Source organism: Anomalospiza imberbis, chromosome 5 (genome assembly GCF_031753505.1).
Source record: "Anomalospiza imberbis isolate Cuckoo-Finch-1a 21T00152 chromosome 5, ASM3175350v1, whole genome shotgun sequence".
Classification (NCBI taxonomy): domain Eukaryota; kingdom Metazoa; phylum Chordata; class Aves; order Passeriformes; family Viduidae; genus Anomalospiza; species Anomalospiza imberbis.
Window position 1 is genome coordinate 14139484 of NC_089685.1, and position 20845 is coordinate 14160328.

General features: G+C 40.3%; 1 protein-coding gene across 1 annotated transcript; it reads left to right on the forward strand.

Moving 5' to 3' along the window:
* Nucleotides 1-5342: 5342 nt before the first annotated feature.
* DLD (dihydrolipoamide dehydrogenase) lies at nt 5343-20476 on the forward strand. The gene is made up of 14 exons (XM_068189709.1): nt 5343-5456; nt 6408-6483; nt 7194-7273; nt 10854-10922; nt 12736-12805; nt 13176-13276; nt 13623-13766; nt 13922-14023; nt 15164-15354; nt 16735-16905; nt 17284-17473; nt 17848-17985; nt 19283-19372; nt 19474-20476. The coding sequence occupies exons 1-14, from the start codon at nt 5418-5420 to the stop codon at nt 19537-19539; spliced, it is 1527 nt and encodes a 508-aa protein (XP_068045810.1). The 5' UTR covers nt 5343-5417; the 3' UTR covers nt 19540-20476.
* The last annotated feature ends 369 nt before the right edge of the window (nt 20477-20845 follow it).

Sequence of the window (20845 nt, forward strand, 5' to 3'; positions counted from 1 at the left end):
GCAGAGATCATTGACTTGCTGTAGTTTTCTCTGCACTTCTCGTCTTGCTTTACTGGTTGAGTGATAGGAAGCTTTTCTGTGCAGAGCGGTAAGCTGAGCAGTCTGGAAAGCAGTGCCCTGCTTTGAACAAGGATGCAAAGCAAAATGCCACCCCTGTCTCTTTCTGGATACACTTTGCCCTGCCTCTCACAAAGAGAGGAGTTTACCAAAAGGATTTACCAAAGAGAGGAGGAATAATCTGAAAATGTGTTTTCCTAATAACAGCTTTACAAGGTACAAGAAACTGATGGCCACCATCCAATCCTTGAATGGAATGTGGTAGGTATTTTAGTTCAGTTTTCTCAAGTCAGATCGAGTGTTATAGTCTGTCTAGATTGATAATCTTGATGTGTACAAATAAACCTGTGCATAGGTATGTATGCACATAAAATTTCAATGTTTAATGCAAGAAAATATTCAGTATTTCAAAGAAATATAATGCTCTACTTCTCTCTAACACATCCTTGCAGCTCTGTCAGTCTATGCAGCCATGTTGCCCTCTGCTGACTTCAGCCTGTCCTGGCAGCTTTCCTCTGGCTCCAGTCGGTGGTGACTCTTATTCTCAGAGCAAATAACCATGATGCAGCTTTTTCCTGACATAGACTTGCATAATGGTTGAGGTTGGAAGGGACCTCTGGAGGTATCTGATCCAACCCTCTTCTCAAGCAGGGCTGCCTAGAGCTGCTGTCCTAGCATCACATCTGGATGAGTTTTGAGAAGCTCCAAGGAGAGAGACTCCACAACCTCTCTGGACAGCCTGTACCAGTGTTCAGTCACCTTCACAGGAAAATAAGTGTTTGGAAGGAACCTGCTGTGTTTCCCTTTGTGCTCACTATCTCTGGTTCTGTCACTGGGCACTGCTGAGAAGAGCCCAGCTCCATTCTCTGTGCACCCTCCCTCCAGGTATCCATACATCTTGATGAGATCCCCCTGAGCCTTCTCTTCTCCAGGCTGAACAGTCCCAGCTCACTCAGCTTTTCCTTACTGCAGAGGTGCTCCAGCCCCTCTGCCATCTCCATGGCTCTTTGCTAGACTGTCCCCAGTATGTCTGTGTCTCCCCTGAAATGTACAGCCCAGAGCTGGACATAGAAACCCAGTTATGTTTCCCCAGTGCTGAGCAGAAGGGAAGGATCACTTGCCTCATCTTTCTGGCAAGATTCCTCCTCATGCAGCTGGAATCCTGGCAGTCTGCTTTGCTGCGAGGGGACATTGCATGAGTGATGCTGTTGAGTTAGGGACAGGTGAAATGACTTGTAAGATTTTAGAAGGTAAATGAATGTTTATTCAAAGTACTTCTCTCTTTTATAGAGAACATTGTGAACATTAATTTTATTGGTCTTAAAGTAAAAACATTTTACTTAATTAGTACACTAGACTTAAGTCAGTGTAGTAAAATATATCTATAAACAATATAAAAAAAACCCAAAATAATAGATTGTTTACATTATTCTTAAACTTTTTCCCTGGCTTAGCCTGGCAGAAATTTTCCTCTTTTTCTCTCTAACTAAACTAAAAATATCTACACGAGTACTCATGGATGCAATAAAAAGTAGAAGTGTAAACAGGTATGGTAACCTCAGTGCTCATGAAAGGAGTGCCACAACCAAAGCAAGGTGAGGTAGAGTCATGCCAGGAGGAAGAGAACAAAAAGTACTCAGGTGTCCATGGTTTACAAGTACCACAGTTCTACAGGCAATACACTGTCTTTATGATCTTTATTACTCAGAGATTTAAAACCTCAAAAAAGAATTTTAACAATCTCTAAACTTCAGCAGGGTACCCAGGAAGGTTCAGAACATTTGTCCCAGCCACCAAGACCCCAAGGGACATGTAGTTAATGGGCAAGGCTGTTCAGAGGTGACTACCAGGGCTGAGATGAATGGGATGTAGGGATCTAACTCTGCATTCCCTGTGTGACCCTTTGCCTTCCTACTGTCCTCATCCACTAATACACACTTTAATGCTTCCTGCATTCCCCCAGGTCCCCTACACCCTCTTGCCTGGGTGCTGAAGCAATAACCACACAAGCTGCCTTCCCTTCGGTGGCCACAGTAACCATCTGTACTGACCACAGTAACTGGAGACATCATTCAGAGCCACCAGTCATTTCATGTTGCAGGAGATGGTCCTGTTTATTGCTTGCAGTAAACACATTCTCATGGCATTCAGATTTGTGTCTGAAAAAAACTGTAATTTCCCTAGAAATACTCATGTACTGCCTGTGCAGTGGGGAGAGCTCCACTACCCCAATGTGAACCAAGGGTGGGAGGCCACGGAGAATTAAAACATGTTGGCTGAGTACTTTCAGTTAGCTACAGCTGGAGCAGTTTTGGGGTTTATTATCTTTGCTTGGCTCATTAGTGAGCCAAATGGAAATGATGGGGACACTATACTATCCAGGATAACTCTGGGATGCTTTTTCATTACAATCACAGAACATTCCAAGTTGGAAGGGACCTACAAGGATCATCAAGTCCACCTTGAGTGAATGGCCAATACAGGGATCAAACCCACAACCTTGGCATTATTAACACCATGCTCTAACCGACAGGGGTTTAAATATAAAAATACTGGGCACATACAGTCTCCAGCATTGCTGAAGGGCCGATCAGAGAAATCCTTATGGAAAAAGATAGAAGAGGAATTCTGCCTGCTGAATAGGGCCTTTTTCCCTGGCTGTGCGGGAAGTAGCAGAACGCTGCCCCCTGATGGAAATACTGACGTGTGCAAGAAATGAGTACATCTAGAAAGCTTGAGAACTCTTTTTCAATTTCAGGCAAGGTGGGAAATCAATAGTATGATCTATATTGCATATCACTTACCTAAAGCCACATTTAGGTGTTTTTAGCTTAAATTGAACAGAGTATTATGTATATCCTAAATTAGGTTGAACTCACTATAGAAGGAAAATTTTCCTGGCCCATTGTTGTTCTCCCACAGGCAATGAAGGATTTAAGTTTTAAAATAATGATGTGCTGAAGTGCAAATAACAGAGGAATGTAGGGTGTGCAATCTATTATTCTAGAAGAAAATACAATCTATTTTCCAAAAGAAAATATAAGTTATGTAAAAATATACAGAGCATTAAATTAAACCACGCTAATTATAAAAATGAGTCAATATTCTAGTTAAATTCTTTTCCTGATTAAATAAATTGGAAGCAATTATTCCAAGACACTTGAAAATATTTTCAAAATTAAATATTTTAGGTTTTATATTTTTGAATGTTTTAAAAATTGAATTTATGTGAATTTCACAGCCACAGAGTCACAGAACCGGTCAGATTGGAAGGGATCAGAGTGGGTCATCTAGTCCAACCTCTCTGCTCATGTGGGGTCATCCCAGAGCAAATTGCACAGGATTGCATCCAGAAGGTTTTTGAATATCTCTAGTGAGGGAGACTCCAAAACCTCTCTGGACACTGTTACAGTGCACGGTTACCTGCACAGTAAAGACATTCTTCTTCAGATTCAAGTGGAACTTTCTGTGCATCACTTTCTGCCTATTACCTCTTGTCCTATTGCTTGGCACCACTGAGCCATTCCCTGGCTCCAATTTCATGGCACCCCCCTTTAGATACTTGTATACATTGAAGAGGTCCTCTCTTAGTCACCTCTTCTTGAGGAGAATTTTTTCCTAGAAAATGTTCTAGCTCAAGAATCTATTCAAGAATATTCTAGTTCAATTTTTTCATTATTAAATAAATGGAAAGGAATTATTCAAAGTCCTTCCAAAATTACCTTAGATTTTACATTTTTTAATGTAAAAAGATGTATGGGCATTTCACTGTCAATTAGATGGAAGAGGTTTCTGTCTGAAACGTGTAATTTCCCTGTCTCTGCTTGTGCCTAGGTGTTCAGATGCAGTCAATCTGGGACCGGGGGCTGCTTTGCTCACCCCAGGGTTCATTTTGGTGCCAGGTGGGTCAGTGAGCTCCCAAGAACCAGCACAGATTGGGGTCTGAGCTACTTGAGAGCAGCTCTTCCGAGAAGGACCTGCGATTTTTGGTGGGTGACAAGTTGATTATGAACTGGCAGTGTGCCCTTGCGGCCAGGATGACTGACCAATGTATCCTGGGGTGCATCAGGAACATTGTAGCCAGCAGGCCCAGGGAGGTGGCCCTCCTCCTCTACTGGGCCCTAGTGAGGCCACATCTGGAATGCTGGGTGCACTTCTGGGCTCCTCAGTACAAGCAAAACAAGGAGCTGTTGGAAAGGGGCCAGGGGAAGCCACAAAGATGATGATGGGACTACAACACCTGTCTTAAGAGGAGAGGCTGAGGGAGCTGGGCCTGCTTAGTCAAGAGAAGACTGAGAAGGGATCTCATCAATACATACAAATGGAAAGTTGAATGTTAATTAGCAGTGCCCTGGCAGTCAGGAGGGCCAACCATGTCCTGGAGGGCATCACCAGCTGGGCCAGGGAGGAGATTGTCCCACCCTGCTCTGCACTGGGCTGGTGTCACTTCAAATCCTGGGAGCAGTTTTGGGCATCACAATATAAAAAAGACATTGACTTATTAGAGGCTTCCAAAGGAAGCCGTGAGGATGGTGAAGGGTCTGAAGGAGAAGCCTTATGAGGAGAAGATTTATGAGGACTTATGATGCCACTTGATCTGTTCAGCCTGGAGGAGACTGAGACCACCTTATGGTGGTCTTGAGCATCCTTATTAGGGAAAATAGACAGGTGAGTGCCAATCTCTTCATTCTCGTGATCAGTGACAGGACTCAAGGAAACATCATGAAGCTGAGTCAGGGGAGGTTTAGACTGGATATTTGAAAAAGTTTCTTCACCCAGAGGGTGGCTGGGGACTGGAACAGGATCCCCAGGGATCCTGGTGCTATGATCGTGCGGTCATAGCACCAGCATGACAGAGTTATAGAAGAGTTTGAAAAATGCTCTCAGGCACAGGGTGTGACTCTTGGGGTGTCCTGTGCAGGGCCAGGAGCTGGATCCTGATGGGCCCCTTCCAACTCAGCATATTCTATGATTCTCTGATTCTAGAAATATCTCAAAGACTGGTGCCAAGAGGATGTGCCAGATTCTTTTTAGTGGTGCCGCGACAGGAAGAGGAGCAATGGCCATAAAGTGAAACACAAAAGTTCCACTTCAACATGAGGAAGAACTTCCTTGCGTTGAGGGTGGCAGAGCACTGGAGCAGGCCGTGCAGGGTCTCCCTCTCTGGAGACATTCCAAACCCGCCTGGCTGCGCTCCCGTGTCGCCTGCCGCAGGTGACCCTGCCTGGGCAGCGGGGCTGGCCGCACCGCGCCCACAGCTCGCTCCCGGCCCTGAGGCCCCAGCGCCCGCCCCGCGCGGCACTGCGCCTGCGCGCGTCCGCGGAGTCCTTGAGCGGCCGGGGCGCGGCGGCACCGCCGACATGCAGCGCTGGGGCCGCGTCTCCTGCGCGCTCGCTCGGGTACGGCACCGGCGGGGCGGCGAGGCGAGGGCAGGGGAGGGAACAAGGGACGGAAGCCGCGCCGAGCAGCTCGGGCCTGGGCTTTTTTCAGGCCCCTCAGCCCGCCGGGGGCGTGCGTGAGGGCGGGCGGGGCCGGAGTGGCGCCTTGAGGCGGCCGCGGGCCTTGGCCGCGCTCCCCTTCCTGCTCCGCTGTCCCCTTGCCGCTCGGCCGGGCTGAGGGGGCGCGGCGGCTGTGGCGGCCCTCAGGGTCCGTGAGCGGCAGGGACCAGCCTCCCTGCTGTCGTGTGCCTTGTCGGTGCTGGTCCCCCGGTGTCCCGGCCCGCGGGAGGCCGCGGCCGTCGTCACTGTAAAAAGCGCCGCCGTCAGCCGGCCCCGGCTTTGGGCTGCGGTGCTGGGGACTTCGCGAATGCTTCCAGGGACATCCTCTACTCCAGTTACAGGGTGATCGGCCCTCGATGTGTTTGTAGCAGCTGTTCTGTGCTGTCCCATTACTTTCCCGTAAAGGTTAAAAAAACTTGCCCTTCTGTGTTTCCTATGAGATACAGCTGCCTTTTCATAGGATGTGGCTGAAGGGGTTGGTTACAGAACAAGACTCTTCATAAACTCCCGTGGATATCTAATTTATGTCATTATGTGGTTTGAGAGTTGGAAAGACTTGAAAGCTTTGTAGTTAGAGGCAGCCTGAGGTGAGACTGAGGCAGACTGAGGTGACCTGAGAACAGGTGTGATGACAGACTGAGGTGACAGAGCAGGTAAGTGGCAGAGCAACTTCTGCCTCTTGTTCCAGTCAGTGCCCGCTGTGCTTCAGTTATGCTGTTCCTGTTTTGGTTAGCTGGTGACAGTAACTGTATGTTCATCTGTGTGTGGCTGAATGCTTATTTTCCCTCAAGGATAGACATAAACTTGTAGAACCAAGGGGTTCTTTTTATTTCTTTTTTATTTCCTTTTTAGAGGAGCCATTTTGATCGAATTCATCATGGGCTTCAGGGAGTTTGTGCAGTGCCACAAAGGTCATATGCTGATCAAGGTAATTTCTTGTGAGAAACCTTTTTTGGACAAAAAAAAAACCAAAAAACCACCAACCCAAACCCCCACAAAAAACAGAACAATACTACAAACTCGGAAATCAGCCTTCGAGATAAAATCCATGTCAGGTTGGAGATTTAGATGAAAATTGTGGTTTATTTGCATAATTTGATTTCAAGGTAAAGCTATATATAGAAGTTGAACTTCACCATCACTGTTCTTATGTTAATTAATATTCTAAAAGAGACTGTGGTTAAAGATATGAGCTAGGTACAAAGTACATAGCTTGCACTGCTTTATAATCAATAGAGTTTCCACAGATACCTATTGCAGCAGTGTTTTCCCCTTTATAAATTTGTGGCATACAGTAAGCATTTATGTTTGGTGCTAAACATCAATAGAAGCTATGTTGGAATTAATGTTACAGTAAATTATCAAGACATCTTGGGTTAAGTTCTTAAAGGCTTTAGAGCAAGAGGGATGGGAAATTCAGTTTCTTGGTGTCATTTTACATTATTTTCCCTGTGAAATATAAGACTGGTTATTTTTCTTGTGGAATGAATACCTTTACACAACCTTTCCCTGTCCAGAATGTTATTTTCACGTATGAGGTGTAGCTTCCTTATCTAATCCTATTTCCTTAACTTGCATAATTCTTAATATGCAGTTATTTTGCTGAAAAACCAGTAACTCAGCTGTTCTCTGTTTCAGTTGATGCCGATGTCACAGTTATTGGCTCTGGGCCTGGAGGATATGTTGCTGCTATCAAAGCAGCTCAGCTTGGGTTTAAGGTGAGACCTCACTCAGATAGCACAATAGTCATCCAGGTGAACTTGAATGGTTTCTGTGTCGTACTGTAATCCTTCTGTCACATCTTGGGCCACCCGATGCTGTAGACATCTTTTGCTAATCTTTCCTTACCTTGCTTACCTGCATTATGCAGAATTTGAAGTGGGGGTCTGACTATATTATTCTCTATAGCCCTGCTACTGACAGAGCTTACTTTTGGTTGGAACTGATAATTGAGGTGGACTTATACTCTTGTGAAAGAGGAGGTGAGAAAACAGGGCTAAGAAGGAATTTTTCTCTCAACAAAGGGAAAAATAAGGAGATCATGACTGACAAAAAGACTGGTGGAAAACTATTTTGAGGAACAGACTGAGGGAACGCAGAAGGGGAGAAAGCCATATTGAACTGATAGGCTTTTTGAATATGATTACTGAAATTCTACTGCCATGTGAGAATTTTAGAGGCAAAAATGTATGTAGAAATACGGTAGTATCTTAGTTACATTTATTTATGTTCGTCTCTGTTGTTCTGCCTGTTGTCTTTGAGCCCCTTTCAGATGAGGCAGTTTGTGTCTGATGTGTACCAGTGGTGTGTCATTTAATTAAGTATTGTGGGAGTTGTATGTGTATAATATATTTTAGATGTTTTTAAAGTTACAAAAATACAGAACGTGACTTCAGGATTTTTTTTTGCCTTCACTTCTTAATATGAGACCAACTGACGCTCTTGGCACTACATTATTGTTCTCGTAATTATCTGGAACTCTGAGAAGGTGGTGCTAGCAGTCTTGAGCATGTTTCTACTGCTTGGTATGTCACAATGTTTCTGAATTACCTAAAATAGACGTCATGACTGAAATGAGCTGGCTTGACCACCTGGTAAGGACAAGAACTCCTGGTGATGAGTTCCAGTGAAGCACAGGAATGGGGGGCTCACACAGCATCTAGTCTTCATCTTTCAGTATTTTCAAAACTTGGCTGTACAAGGCCCTGAGCCACCTGACACATCATAGAATCACAGTATGGTTTGGGTTGGAAGGAATGTTCAAGCTGGCCTTGTTCCAACTCCCCTGCCATGGACAGGGACACCTTCCACTAGACCATGTTACTCAGAGACCCATCCATCCTGGCCTTGAATATATTCAGGGGTGGGGCATCCACAGCTTCTCTGGGCAACCTATTCCTGTGCCTCATAGTAAAGAATTCCTTCCTAAGAGCTGATCTAAATCTGTACCCTTCAGCTTAAGGCTGTTTCTGTCACTAAATGTCCTTGTGAAAAGTCCTTCTCCAGCCTTCTTGCAAGCCCTCTTTAGATACTGGAAGGCTGCTGTAAGGTCTTCCCAGAGCCTTCTCAGCCTGTCTTCATAGGAGAGCTGCTCCAGCACTGTGATCAACTTGGTGGCCTCCTCCAGGCTCGCTCCAGCAGGTCCAGATCTGTCTGTGTTGGGGGCCCCAGAGCTGGACACAATACTCCAGATGGGGTCTCTTGAGAGCAGAGTAGAGGGGGAGAATCACTTCCCTCAATGTCTTTGATGTTGACTGTGTTTGGAGAAGGAGGTTTGACTAGATGGCCTCCAGAGGGGGGCCCTTCAAACTGAATTTGTCTGTAATTCTGAGTGATTTTCCTCATTGGTCAGTATTCCCACAAATGGGTGCCAGTAACATCTTTCTGGGTATCTTTTAGCATTCTAATATGTAACTGTATCAAAATACAAGTGTTTGAGATTCCATTAAGTTGTACATCTGACCTAGAGCAAAATAACTGAATTGTCTTTACACATCTTTGTGAATTACTATTTTGTCATAATAAGTACTCTTGTTTCTGGATGTATGTGGTTACTTAGCTGGTAACCTGAGAAAAAACGGTGCTCAGTGCTGCTGGTTTTAATTAAGATTGTGACCTTCTGCCATGTGAGTTCATGTTTGATTATTCTAAAGCTATTTTTGTGGCTGGCTATAAAGCAGCTTTTCTAGGAACAGTACTGTCCTTGAGTCCTTCATGTCTGTGATTAACAGTAGGATACCATGCACAAGGGAGTTAAAAAGTGCCCTGGATTCTGTTTTTCATCATAGTAAAAAGTCATTGTGTTACAATGTTTCTCAGCTAGTTAGAAAGGGGAAAATGCTTGGACATACTTGTGTATGTCACCATTATCATTGAATAAACATGTAGAATGTTTTTGGTGTCCTTGAGGAATCTAAGGTTATGTTTTAATTGACTGGCAGAAAAAAAATGGTATAGTTACACCATCCTTGGAAGAACCTGATTCTGCTCTACTGAATTACTTAAATTTCAATTTTAGTGCTATTTCTGCTACCACAAGCATTGAGTCCTTGTATCAGCACTACAGCATCCCATGTTATTGCCAGTAGCGTTCTCTGGGTATTGGCTTTCCAAAAGCTTTGCTTGGCCTTGTCAGTGAAGTTAATGTAAAATGGATGAAGCAGAATGTTCTTATTGGGTAAAGTTAGTAGCAGTCTGGTGCTGTTTGATCCATGGTGCAGCTTTTAAAGCCCTTGTGTTGTTTCATATATCCATGTGCTTAAAACAAGAAGAAGGAGACGTAGGGGATAAGCATGTCTCAGAGTGTTCCTGGGATTTGATTTGGTGAATTCTGCTCTTCATGTTACCATCACCTACCGTAGCACAAAAGCAGCAATGTAAAGAAATTATGAAAGGCCTTCACCTAGGTAGTTGCCTCTCAGTGGACTGGAACTCTCAAGAGTGTAAACCAAGGTTACAATTATTTTGAATATGTGTGTGCCTTCCAAAGAAGGAGATGCCAGTTCCTTTGCTTCTACAAAAATGGTTTAGGATACTCTCTCCTTCATTCTCTCTCCCAGTGATATGTTTTTAAATGAAGTTTTGACAGTTGTTTTTGTCCTTTGCACACTTTGATGTTGTCAGCTTAATGAGAAGGAGATGAAATATTTTTCCATCCCTGTTGTTATTGACCTTATTCTTGTTTGGTTTTGCTGAACTTCATTTTTGCTTTTACTTTCTTTATAGGTGTTGGTACAACTTTATAGCAGTGGGAGGAAATGTTGTTTGTGGCTTTAGGGTTTTGTTCTGTTTTTTTGAAGAAAAGATTGCTTCATGGGATTTTTATGTATGCCAGTTCACTTACCGGTTGTTTTCTTGTTTTTATGAATCTTCATATGATTTACATGTTTTGCTTTTAGCAGTTTTTTCTGTAATTGTTAGGGGAACATCTTTCACTGGACTGAGTCTTGTATTTATTATTTACTTTGTAGTTTTTTGTAGTAGGACTAGAAAAATACATACAAGTAGCACTTGTATGAATGGTGCGGTGACTGTCGTTTGCAGACAGTATACTGGTGCAGTTTAGTAGAGAATTTAGTTGCAAAGAGCTATTTTGTGGGTTTTGAGTTAACCAAAAATGAGGGAATGGAAACATGAGCCATAAAAGAAATCTAGGAATTAAATTTATAGGACACTTGTAGAGGTAGAATTACTAGACAAGTAGGTAAATGTCTTCATCATCAGTTCTAAATTATGAGATAGCCTATAAGGAAATGGTGGCAGAGTATTACTAAAAAATGCTTTTTTTTTCCCCCGCAGACTGTCTGTGTAGAAAAAAATGCAACGTTAGGGGGGACCTGTTTGAATGTTGGATGTATTCCATCCAAGGTAAGTGTGCACTTTTGTCATAGCTTCATTAAAAACAGCTGACATGATGTGCTTCACTTGGAAGGAGATTAATTAGAAAGGAGTTTCTCAAGATGGATGTACATGTAAGAATGGCCTGGAGGGTGAGGCTGGTGGTGCTTCTGTGGAGTAATACAGAGGTGGGGAGAAAGAGCTGAGTCCAACACATGCACTCTGAAAGAAAGGAGAAGTAAGAAGAAATTAATAAGAACTTCATATTCGACACTGCCAATCTAGTTTAAAGTAATTTCAGACCTTGGCCTTTGTAAGAGCAGTGCTGTTGCTGGGGAATCTGCCTCAATAGCACCCAGCAGGTGGAGGAAGACACTGCTAAGGCCAGGTTTGTGGTGGCCGTAGTAACAGACATAATATTCTTAACAAGATCCCTCCTAACTGTGTTGCTGTTTCTAATCCTTTTGCTCAAGAGGTTCCATTAGCATGGGAGGAGAAAATACAGTATAAATACTAAGTTTAAAAAAAAATTATATTTTTCTAACATTTTAGTAATCATTTTAATGTGGTTCAGAGTGGTTCAGAGTATCTTAATGCATTGAAGTACCACTCAAAAATGTTAATCCACACAGTGTTACCTTGGAAGTTTGAAACTCTGCTAGGATCTATTTAACTAACTTCTCAAATACCTTTTTATTTTTTTATCCTTTAGATTTCTTATGAAAATACTATTGACGCCATGGCTAAAATTGAATGCTATCTAGAATTCATTTGAATTGCAGTAAACTTAAGAAGAGGATATGTAGGTTGTGTACACCAAGGCAATAACAAATTATTCAAATATTCCTTTCCAGAAAACCACTCAAAATAATACCTTGGGCATGGATTTTTTTTTCTTTCTAGTTGCTAAAATCTTAAGCAGTGCTTGCATCTCTTAAGGAATGTGAATATTACAGATTCAGGGCTGTGACAGTTATGTGAAGTAGAGAAATTACTTTTAAAGACAGTTGATAGAAATTATAAAAATGGAATTATCTTACTTTGTTAGTATTAGTTTTACACAAACATATTTCAGAATGCTCTTTGAATCTTTTACTGTGCCTGCTTTAGATTTAAGTCTGTGCAAATTCACACTGTTGTCCTTGCACAGATACAGATAATTTCATATTTTTGGTGGCTGTAACAAGAGAATCAATTTTCTTAGTAAGATCCTGCCTTAATTATATTGTTATTTCTAATCAAAATGCAATTATCAAGCTTCTGAATTTGAGGCTACTAATTTATTGCCATCCATATAAAAAGTATTCTCATTTTATCTGTGAATTTGGAAGATCCATATACCTGAGCTAGCTCCAAGTCATCCAGCTTCAGCTTGGCTGGCTATGCAGTTATAGAAACTTCAGCACAAAATCTCAAATTTTAACGCATATATGTCTACACAGGATAAAATCTTAACAGGCATTTTAGTGTAGATTTTCCTCATCCAATTTTTCTGTATCTTCTCTTTGGCCATCAGTCACAATTATCTTTCTCTTCCTCTACTTCCTCTGTTCCTTCTTTTTTTTTTAAATCTGTGGAGTAATTATCAGTTTCTGTGGTGAAATGAGCAAAAAAGATAGGTGTTGGTTGAACTGTTTTCTATTCCTATGTAAAGTATGTAACTTTACTGAGTGTTTCAGTAGGAGCTACTGTGTACAATTTCTGTGATTGAAATACACCTTTCCAAATACATGTATGTCAAACAATAGTGAGAACATTTTGCAAATAGTGTAATTCTTTTTCTTTATAATAAATATTCCTGTGAAAGTATGTCCAAATTCACATTTTTGTATGTCTGTTTTAGGCCTTGCTGAACAACTCACATCTGTATCACTTGGCCCATGGAAAAGATTTCGCTAATAGAGGAATTGAAAGTGAGTGAAGAGCTTTCAGTGTCTGTTACATAAGTGGTTTCCACCAAGAAGTAAATTTAATCTTTCAAATCTGATTAGTATGGTTTTCTGGTCAGAAAATTTTTAGAGTTATAAATAATATCCTTTATCTGTCATTTGGAGGCTTAGGAATGTGTCTGCTCTTTGAACTCTGAATAATGGATAGATAAGTTATAGTTGAAAAGTGCAGTATTGATTTTCAGCATAGCAGTTGTTGAATGTAACCTTTAGCATTTAGTAGGGCCATTCAACACATCTTTGTGTGCCAGCTGTTAACTGTGTTGAGGTTAGCTCCTTTAAAATTAACACACTGTAATGTAGCTTGATGTAAGTTGTTTTGCTTTAACTTTAGTTACAGGAATCCGTTTGAATCTAGAGAAGATGATGGAACAGAAGAGTAGTGCAGTGAAGGCCTTAACAGGTGGAATTGCTCATTTATTTAAACAAAACAAGGTTAGTTTGGATTATATACTGAGGTATATCTATTTTTCTGAGCTAACTTCTTACTTTTTACATTTTCATATTGCCACATAAATTAGAGTGACTGATATGACAAGGGCAGAATTTGGATGCTTCTCTTCCAGAAAACTTTTAAATGCCCAGTGCCTTCATTCTTAATCTGCTTAAAGGAATAGTATACTATTCCTGTTCCTACTAGTATACAGTTACTTTGTGATTTGTACCAGGTAGCGATGCAGAAAGATGTTTAGCAGCATCTCGAAACATTAGTGAGATTCAGGTGAAATGCAGCTTGACTTATATATTTGAACCTGACTTCACTGTATTCTGATTACTAAAGGTTGTACATGTATCTGGGTTTGGAAAAATAACTGGCAAAAACCAAGTCACTGCAACTAAAGAAGATGGCAGCACACAAGTTGTCAATACAAAGAACATACTCATAGCCACAGGCTCAGAAGTTGCTCCCTTCCCTGGAATTACTGTACGTATTTGAACTTAATTGTACTTACTTTTCAGTGTCTCATAGCCACACAATTTAATGTGTAATCATGGCTTGTACCTGATTGCACGTTCTGTTCTGTATATAATACGTAAAACAGATTGTAAACCTCCCTTTGTACATTTCTTTGTCATTAGATTGATGAAGATAACATCGTGTCATCCACTGGTGCGCTGTCACTGAAAAAAGTTCCTGAAAAGATGGTTGTCATTGGTGCAGGAGTCATTGGTGTGGAACTGGTGAGAGGATATTTAAACCACTTGACCTTTAATTTGTAAATTAAAAAGTTGGGGTTTTTTTTGTTGAATTTGATGGTTTTGCTGTGATCTAACAGTTCAGTGAGTTGTAGTGAATCTGTTCAGACTTCTTAGCCTGCTAGCTCCATTTTTACCAGAAAAGGTGGCATAAGTGTTTGTTGGGTCAGTACTTCTGCACCTGGTTAGATAAGCAAAGAAATTAGAGAGGAGGATCCAGGGCCTTGCATATTTATTTTTCTCTTTTGGAGGAGTAGGGATGTGAGGGAATGCCAGGATAGTCAGGATGAATTATTTTGTTTAGTAGTTAATCTTAAGAGATGTTTAATGTGATCTGGTAGTACATATTCTATCAGCCAAAAGCGTGAAGACTTTGTAGCTCATCGTGGTCTGAGTCCTTTTACCTCACACCTACATGTTTCAAAAAGAATTTATATTTGCTGGTCTTGCAGCTGCTTGAAGCTGTGCCCATCTGCCAAGTGGTTGCTTAACCTGCTGATCGTTAAGCTGGGAAAGAGTAAGCAAAGTGAAATTCTGTATTGGGTGGATGTGGGTAACTGTAGGCAAACAGGGTGTACATGGGTTTTGTTAGTGAGGCTGATGATCATGGTTAAGGTTATAAACACAGACAGGACCAGCAGAGGCTCCCTTTTGTTGTTGTGTAAAATTTCTTTAATGTGGTATTGTTTTGATTAATTAGTAGTGGTATTAGGGCACCACAAGCAATTCCCTTTGGGTTTTCCTTTCAGATGCTTTGATTTTCAATTTCTTCTATATGTATAGTATAACACATACATGAGTTACATTTAGTTGTCTCGTTAGCTATTTCTTTAAAAGCCAAATTCCCTGAATTTGATCATGGAAGTTTTGAGTCTGTAAATAAACAATGATAAATCTTTTCCTGGAAAGGCGGGGGGAAGTTGAACTTGTTTTATTTTACCTCAGTGATTCAGTTTTACCAAAACTGAATCACTGATCAGTTTCATGATTGTAGAAATTGATCGGTTTGCTGTTACATGTTATCCTGCTTTAGAAGAGTTTCCAGTCTGTTGTAAATGTTAGAGTAAAACTATCTGAAGTTTGCTTTTCAAAAATTCTTTTTTACCTGTATTGTTGTAACTGCAGGGTTCAGTTTGGCAGCGCCTCGGTGCAGATGTGACAGCTGTTGAGTTCATGGGCCATGTTGGGGGAATGGGAATTGACATGGAGATCTCTAAAAACTTCCAACGTATTCTTCAGAAGCAGGGATTCAAGTTTAAACTGAACACCAAAGTTACTGGTGCTACCAAGAGACCAGATGGAAAAATAGATGTAGCGTAAGTGTTTAACATAAAACTAAAGGAATGCAAAATATATTCTTCCTTCCAATCCATCAAACCTATTTAAAAATACAGTCTGATATTTTTATATCAGTATTTTTATATACAGTATTTTTTAAACAGGAATGAAAATTAATTCTTTAGTGCAATTAAATGTTTATCCTTCTTTAACAACTTAGAGTTCATAATTTTGGATTTATTAAGTCCTAAGTTGCTTATACAGAGAGGTTCCATTGACTTGAGTTGAGGGCTTGCTGGCATTAAACCACTCTTGTAATGAGATCATAATAAAAGCAGAACTCTAAATCATTATTTTCATGGAAGATATTTGCTTCTGGTATAACTAGCATAAATACCATGATTGTTCATACAGTCATTTCCATGCCATTAATTCTTGACTATGTACTGGAAGGTCATCTTGCCTTAGGGTAAGCCTGGCAGAGATGTTACTGTTCTTGAATGGAAATAAATGAAACTACTCGAAGAATTTATTTTGATGGTCTTACTCAAGACCTTTGAAGTTTTATACATGAACAGTTAATATAGAAACATGTAAAGCAAATTTGATTTGTAAAAGTCCATAAGTATGCACTAGTTCTGTTTGTGTTAATGGATTCTCTATGCAGAAACTGTAGTTTAAAAAATGCTTGCTGTTACTTCACAAAAACAAGCTTAGATGTATTTTCTGGGGACTTACTATGGTGACTTTTACTTGCTGTGTCACTGTAGCTTGGGACAGTCTGTCATCCATCACTCTAAAGGTCCAGGATCTGGGCTTCTTTGTGTGCCATGCTGATTGGATCTCTCATGTAGTCTGTTTCTACTTTTAGAGTATCATTTTGGTTCAGAGTATTCTTTTGAAACACACTTCCACTTATCCTCACTTCCCATGCTTTGGTTCCTGTGCTCTTAGAGTATGTGAACTGAACTTTTTCTGTGTGCAGTTAAAGACAAGATGCACTTGAGGGATGCATGGCAGCTGCTAACAGATGTTTGGTTCCTGGGCAAGAAGAAAGCTTGCTCAGCATACATGGCCCTTCCCCACCCCCAAGTATATATACTTTGGGTGGCAAGTACTCAGCAGCAATGACTTTGCTGTACAGATTTGATCCTACCAGATCATGCTATTTGCTATTGAAAATACACCCTGATTATCTCTCTGACAATTCTTAAGAAATGTAGTAAGAGGTGTTGCCTTTCCTCCCTCTTCCACTGCTGAGCTCTTGCAAGGAGGAAGCACGAGGCAGGCGGAGTGAAGTGCTTTGGGTGCCAGACCCAGCCAGGAGATCACCATCTTGGGTCATATTAGTTACTAGCCAGAGAGAGATAAGGCTACAAGTGTACATCTTAGCATTTTTGCTTCTTCTTTTGCTGTAGTGTTGAAGCTGCTGCTGGTGGCAAGGCAGAAGTAATAACTTGTGATGTGCTCCTAGTTTGCATCGGTAGGCGTCCTTTTACAAAAGATCTAGGTCTTGAGGAAATTGGAATAGAACTTGATAAGAGGGGGAGAATTCCAGTCAACAACAGATTCCAAACCAAGATTCCAAAGTAAGTAAGACTATTTTTTTCCTTTTTTTAATGCAGAACACTTATTTTTAAAGTTTAATTTAATAAAGCACTTCTGGTTTTTAGTAACAGAACATAGTTTCCTTTTCTGAAAAGAAAACTCAATATATCCTATCATTTCAGTAGCTAAAAATTTTTAGTCAGCCTTTGCAGTTTTGTAATTTAAAACTCACTGTCTATTTCATGTCACTAAGTACCTCTTGAAGTGTGGTCATTCTGTGGAAAATGCTAAAATGAAGTATTTTAATCTGTTTTGATTAAGAGTTTTCAGTAACATGTTTAAACAGATTTATGTAAGGTAGACCAGGTGTACTAGGATGTTTTTAAACAGTGTCTTATTCTGTTTCATTGGTCTGATAGCATCTATGCTATTGGTGATGTAGTTGCTGGACCTATGCTGGCCCACAAAGCTGAGGATGAAGGCATTCTTTGTGTAGAAGGCATGGCTGGGGGAGCAGTTCACATTGACTATAACTGCGTTCCCTCTGTGATCTACACTCACCCTGAAGTGGCCTGGGTGGGCAAGTCAGAAGAACAGCTGAAAGAAGAGGTACTGTTTGTTTTCTTTTCCGACAAAAACTGTTTTTCCACCTTGAGCTTGGTTTCATTCTCTAGTTGTTTATCTAGCTACTTTATCCAAATTTCTGCATTTGAATTTATTGCTTAGGGGGTGTGAGTGAAAGATACTCTTGTGTATGCCACTCTCCCAAGAACCACAGTTCTCTTTAATAACTTGCATTCTGTGACATTTATATTGTTTGTTTGCAGATTAATTTTTTGTACACTCTTACACCATTTACAGTGATAGTTCATGTACATTCCTGTGTCTCCTGTTTCAGTTCTGTATTGCTTCTCCTCATGTATGTAACAGCTGGTTGCATTGTTCTTTTTGGTCATTAACTCAGTAACACATCTGTTTTGCAGGGTGTAGAATACAAAATTGGGAAATTTCCATTTGCTGCGAACAGTAGAGCAAAGACAAATGCTGACACAGATGGTATGGTGAAGATACTTAGTCAAAAGTCGACAGACAGGATGTTGGGTGCTCACATTTTAGGCTCAGTAAGTGTCATCAATTGTGCTTTCTTGGCCTTGTAATGTTCTTTTTATTTTGTGTTGCATAGGTGTTGAGTTAGAAGTGTTGCTTGTAAACAGGAAGGTTTGCGTTCATCATACTTTTTTTTTTTTTACAGTTCTGTTCTGTACCCCTGCCTTCCTTCCTGCTTTTTAGTTACTTTGGTGTAACTGAAAAAAAAGCCCAGCTTTTTTTTCCCCTCTTGAATTGCTATGGTTATTTATTTAGTTTCTCTGACAAGTTTTGTGTGGTGAGGTTTTTGGTGATGGTGTTTGTTGTGGTTTCTTTTTCTCGTTTTGTTTTTATGAATACAGCCAAATACTTGAGAGAACAGTAGGAATTGTTGATTCAACTTTTGGAAGTTGAGGGAGCTGAAAAGACTGTGACTTTTTCATTGGCATTTTCTTTTTTCCCCTTCTCTCTAACTAAAGACTTCAGCAAAGGTGGTAATCTTACGCTGCATTCACCAAATCTGGGGTCAGTAATTTATGGAACTTAGAGTTAAAAAAATCCTGGGATTTCCCCTATTTAGGGTTTTTTTGGGTTTTTTTTTTTTTATTTAAACCAAAGTTAGACCCTAATCTATCTCTGTTTTATTTCTTAGCTGTAAATATATTTATTTTCAAAATAATGTGTGCAGAAACATTTCCATACATTTTTGCGTACAGCTTTCTTTAAGAGAAACACCAAACATTTCTCAGTAAGTTTCTATGCTACTTAATTTCTCTTGCAGTTGTAGTAATTTAGAAACCAACATGCCTTAAAGGAAGCACAACTTTGTTTGTCTCATAAAACAACTGATTTTCTTCATTGGGAAAGGACTGGGGGAAAAATCTTACGGTTGTGGATCTGAGTGCTAAAAATGTAAGAGGAGATTTAACTATTTTTGACTCCTCAAAGATATATTCTCTTAGTAAATATGCATAAATACAGCAAATAAAAATGAGGGTGTAGGTGTAGTAACATGCTTTTTTAAAATCTAGTTTCTATTTAACTTTTCAGGGAAGCATTGAAGTTTTGGTTAAGTTTCCTTTCATGGAAAAATGCCTAGCTTTTGCACAGTTCTCAGGAATGAGAGAACAAATACTCTCATGAATGTTTAGATTTATGCTAGGTTTGAGCACAATCACCAAATAGATTACATTACATTAGAACACAAATGAAGTGCTGTTTAAAACAAACCTTTTCTTTTTTAGTAGAAAATGTTTATTTATAAGCTGTTTCAGCAGAACCTGGACAACTGTGTAAGAATTTGTGCTAATTGCAAGTACCATTAAATTACAGGGTGCTGGTGAAATGGTGAATGAAGCTGCCCTTGCTATGGAATATGGAGCATCATGTGAAGATGTAGCCAGAGTTTGCCATGCCCATCCAGTAAGTGTTTGCTAGAGGGGCTGTTGAACACCATTTCACAACTTGCTGTTATTCCATGTAGCTATTAATGACTTGTAACTTTTTGTGTTTGCTCCCTACAGACAGTGTCAGAAGCCTTCAGGGAAGCAAACCTAGCAGCATCCTTTGGCAAAGCTATCAACTTCTAAAATGAAAGAGCAGATCTTTGTACATATATAGTACATCTCTGGAAATGGACTGTGGGCCCTTATGGAAGGCTGAGTCTGAGGATTTTAGGACTGACTTTAGTGAATATCTTAATTTTAAACATCAGATATTTAAATAAGTAGAGTTTGGAACAAGTGGAATGATTCAGTCTCTATAAATTAAATACTTAAAATTACATGTTTATTTACACAATGAATGTTGCAGAAAAGCAGCCTGACAGAACTCTTTTCTTTTTGGAAACCAAACATTTTGCTGCTGCATGGGATTATCAGGTGTGCTGGTCAGAACTCTGGATGATTGTCCAGCATACCTTGTATTTTCTTATTTGAAGTAGTGTTACAATAAACCAGTTGAATACTGGCACTTAAAATGCCACTGGCACTTAAAATGCCACTGTCACTTCCGCACAAAAATGTGTTTCCTTCTGAAGGGATTAACTTTGGTATTTAACCTACTTCTTACGTATGAGTACCAAAACTTGTTTTGACCTAGTAGTGTTGGGATGTTGGGAGAAGAGGGGCTCGTGTAGATCAATTAAAATTATATTCACTTTTTAAAGAGAAAATAACTGTCTGTGTGATTCTCCATGTCAGGTTTTCATATTGAAAACTCTTAAGGGGAAAAACTGAGTGCTGATTGAGAAATGAAAGATTGAAGACAAATTCATTGTAGTGCTGCCTAATCCTTTTTGGCTTTAAAGCTTCCATTGTCCAGCTCTCTTAAACTTGAAAAACTAAACCTAGGTAGTGAAGCAGTGTTTGCTGTTAAATGCTATGGCATGAGGGTTATTCTGCACCTTCCACACATAAGGGCTGCAGTGTCGGCTCTGTACACAATTAAGATGTACTTTCTTCTGTTTTCTATTTTGTTCTCTCTGTCTCTTCTGTAGCAAGAGATCTTAATAAATACTTGACATGGCTGGAGGGTCTTCTTGGATTTTGTTTGCTGATTGGATCCTTGTAGTGTCTAGGTTGTTGATTATGTGAGCAAATTCACAAAGATGGCATCATTGGAAAATCTTTAACATGTGTATGGAGCATGCCCAAATCCAGTAGTTAAAATTAATTTCTTTTCCAAGGTGCCATTTCTTCTTTTTTTGCCAGGCTCTTCTGCCTTGAAGAAAACCTTCATACCTGCTGGTATTGTGCATGTCCTTTTTCATTGTGCCAGTGGAACGAGAAGTGCACATTTCAGAAGGTGCTGCTACAGCTACTTGGTTTTTTTGTATAGACAAGATGGTTATATCTTTCTAGCTTGCTTTATAGCTTCTTATTCAAGTACTGATCC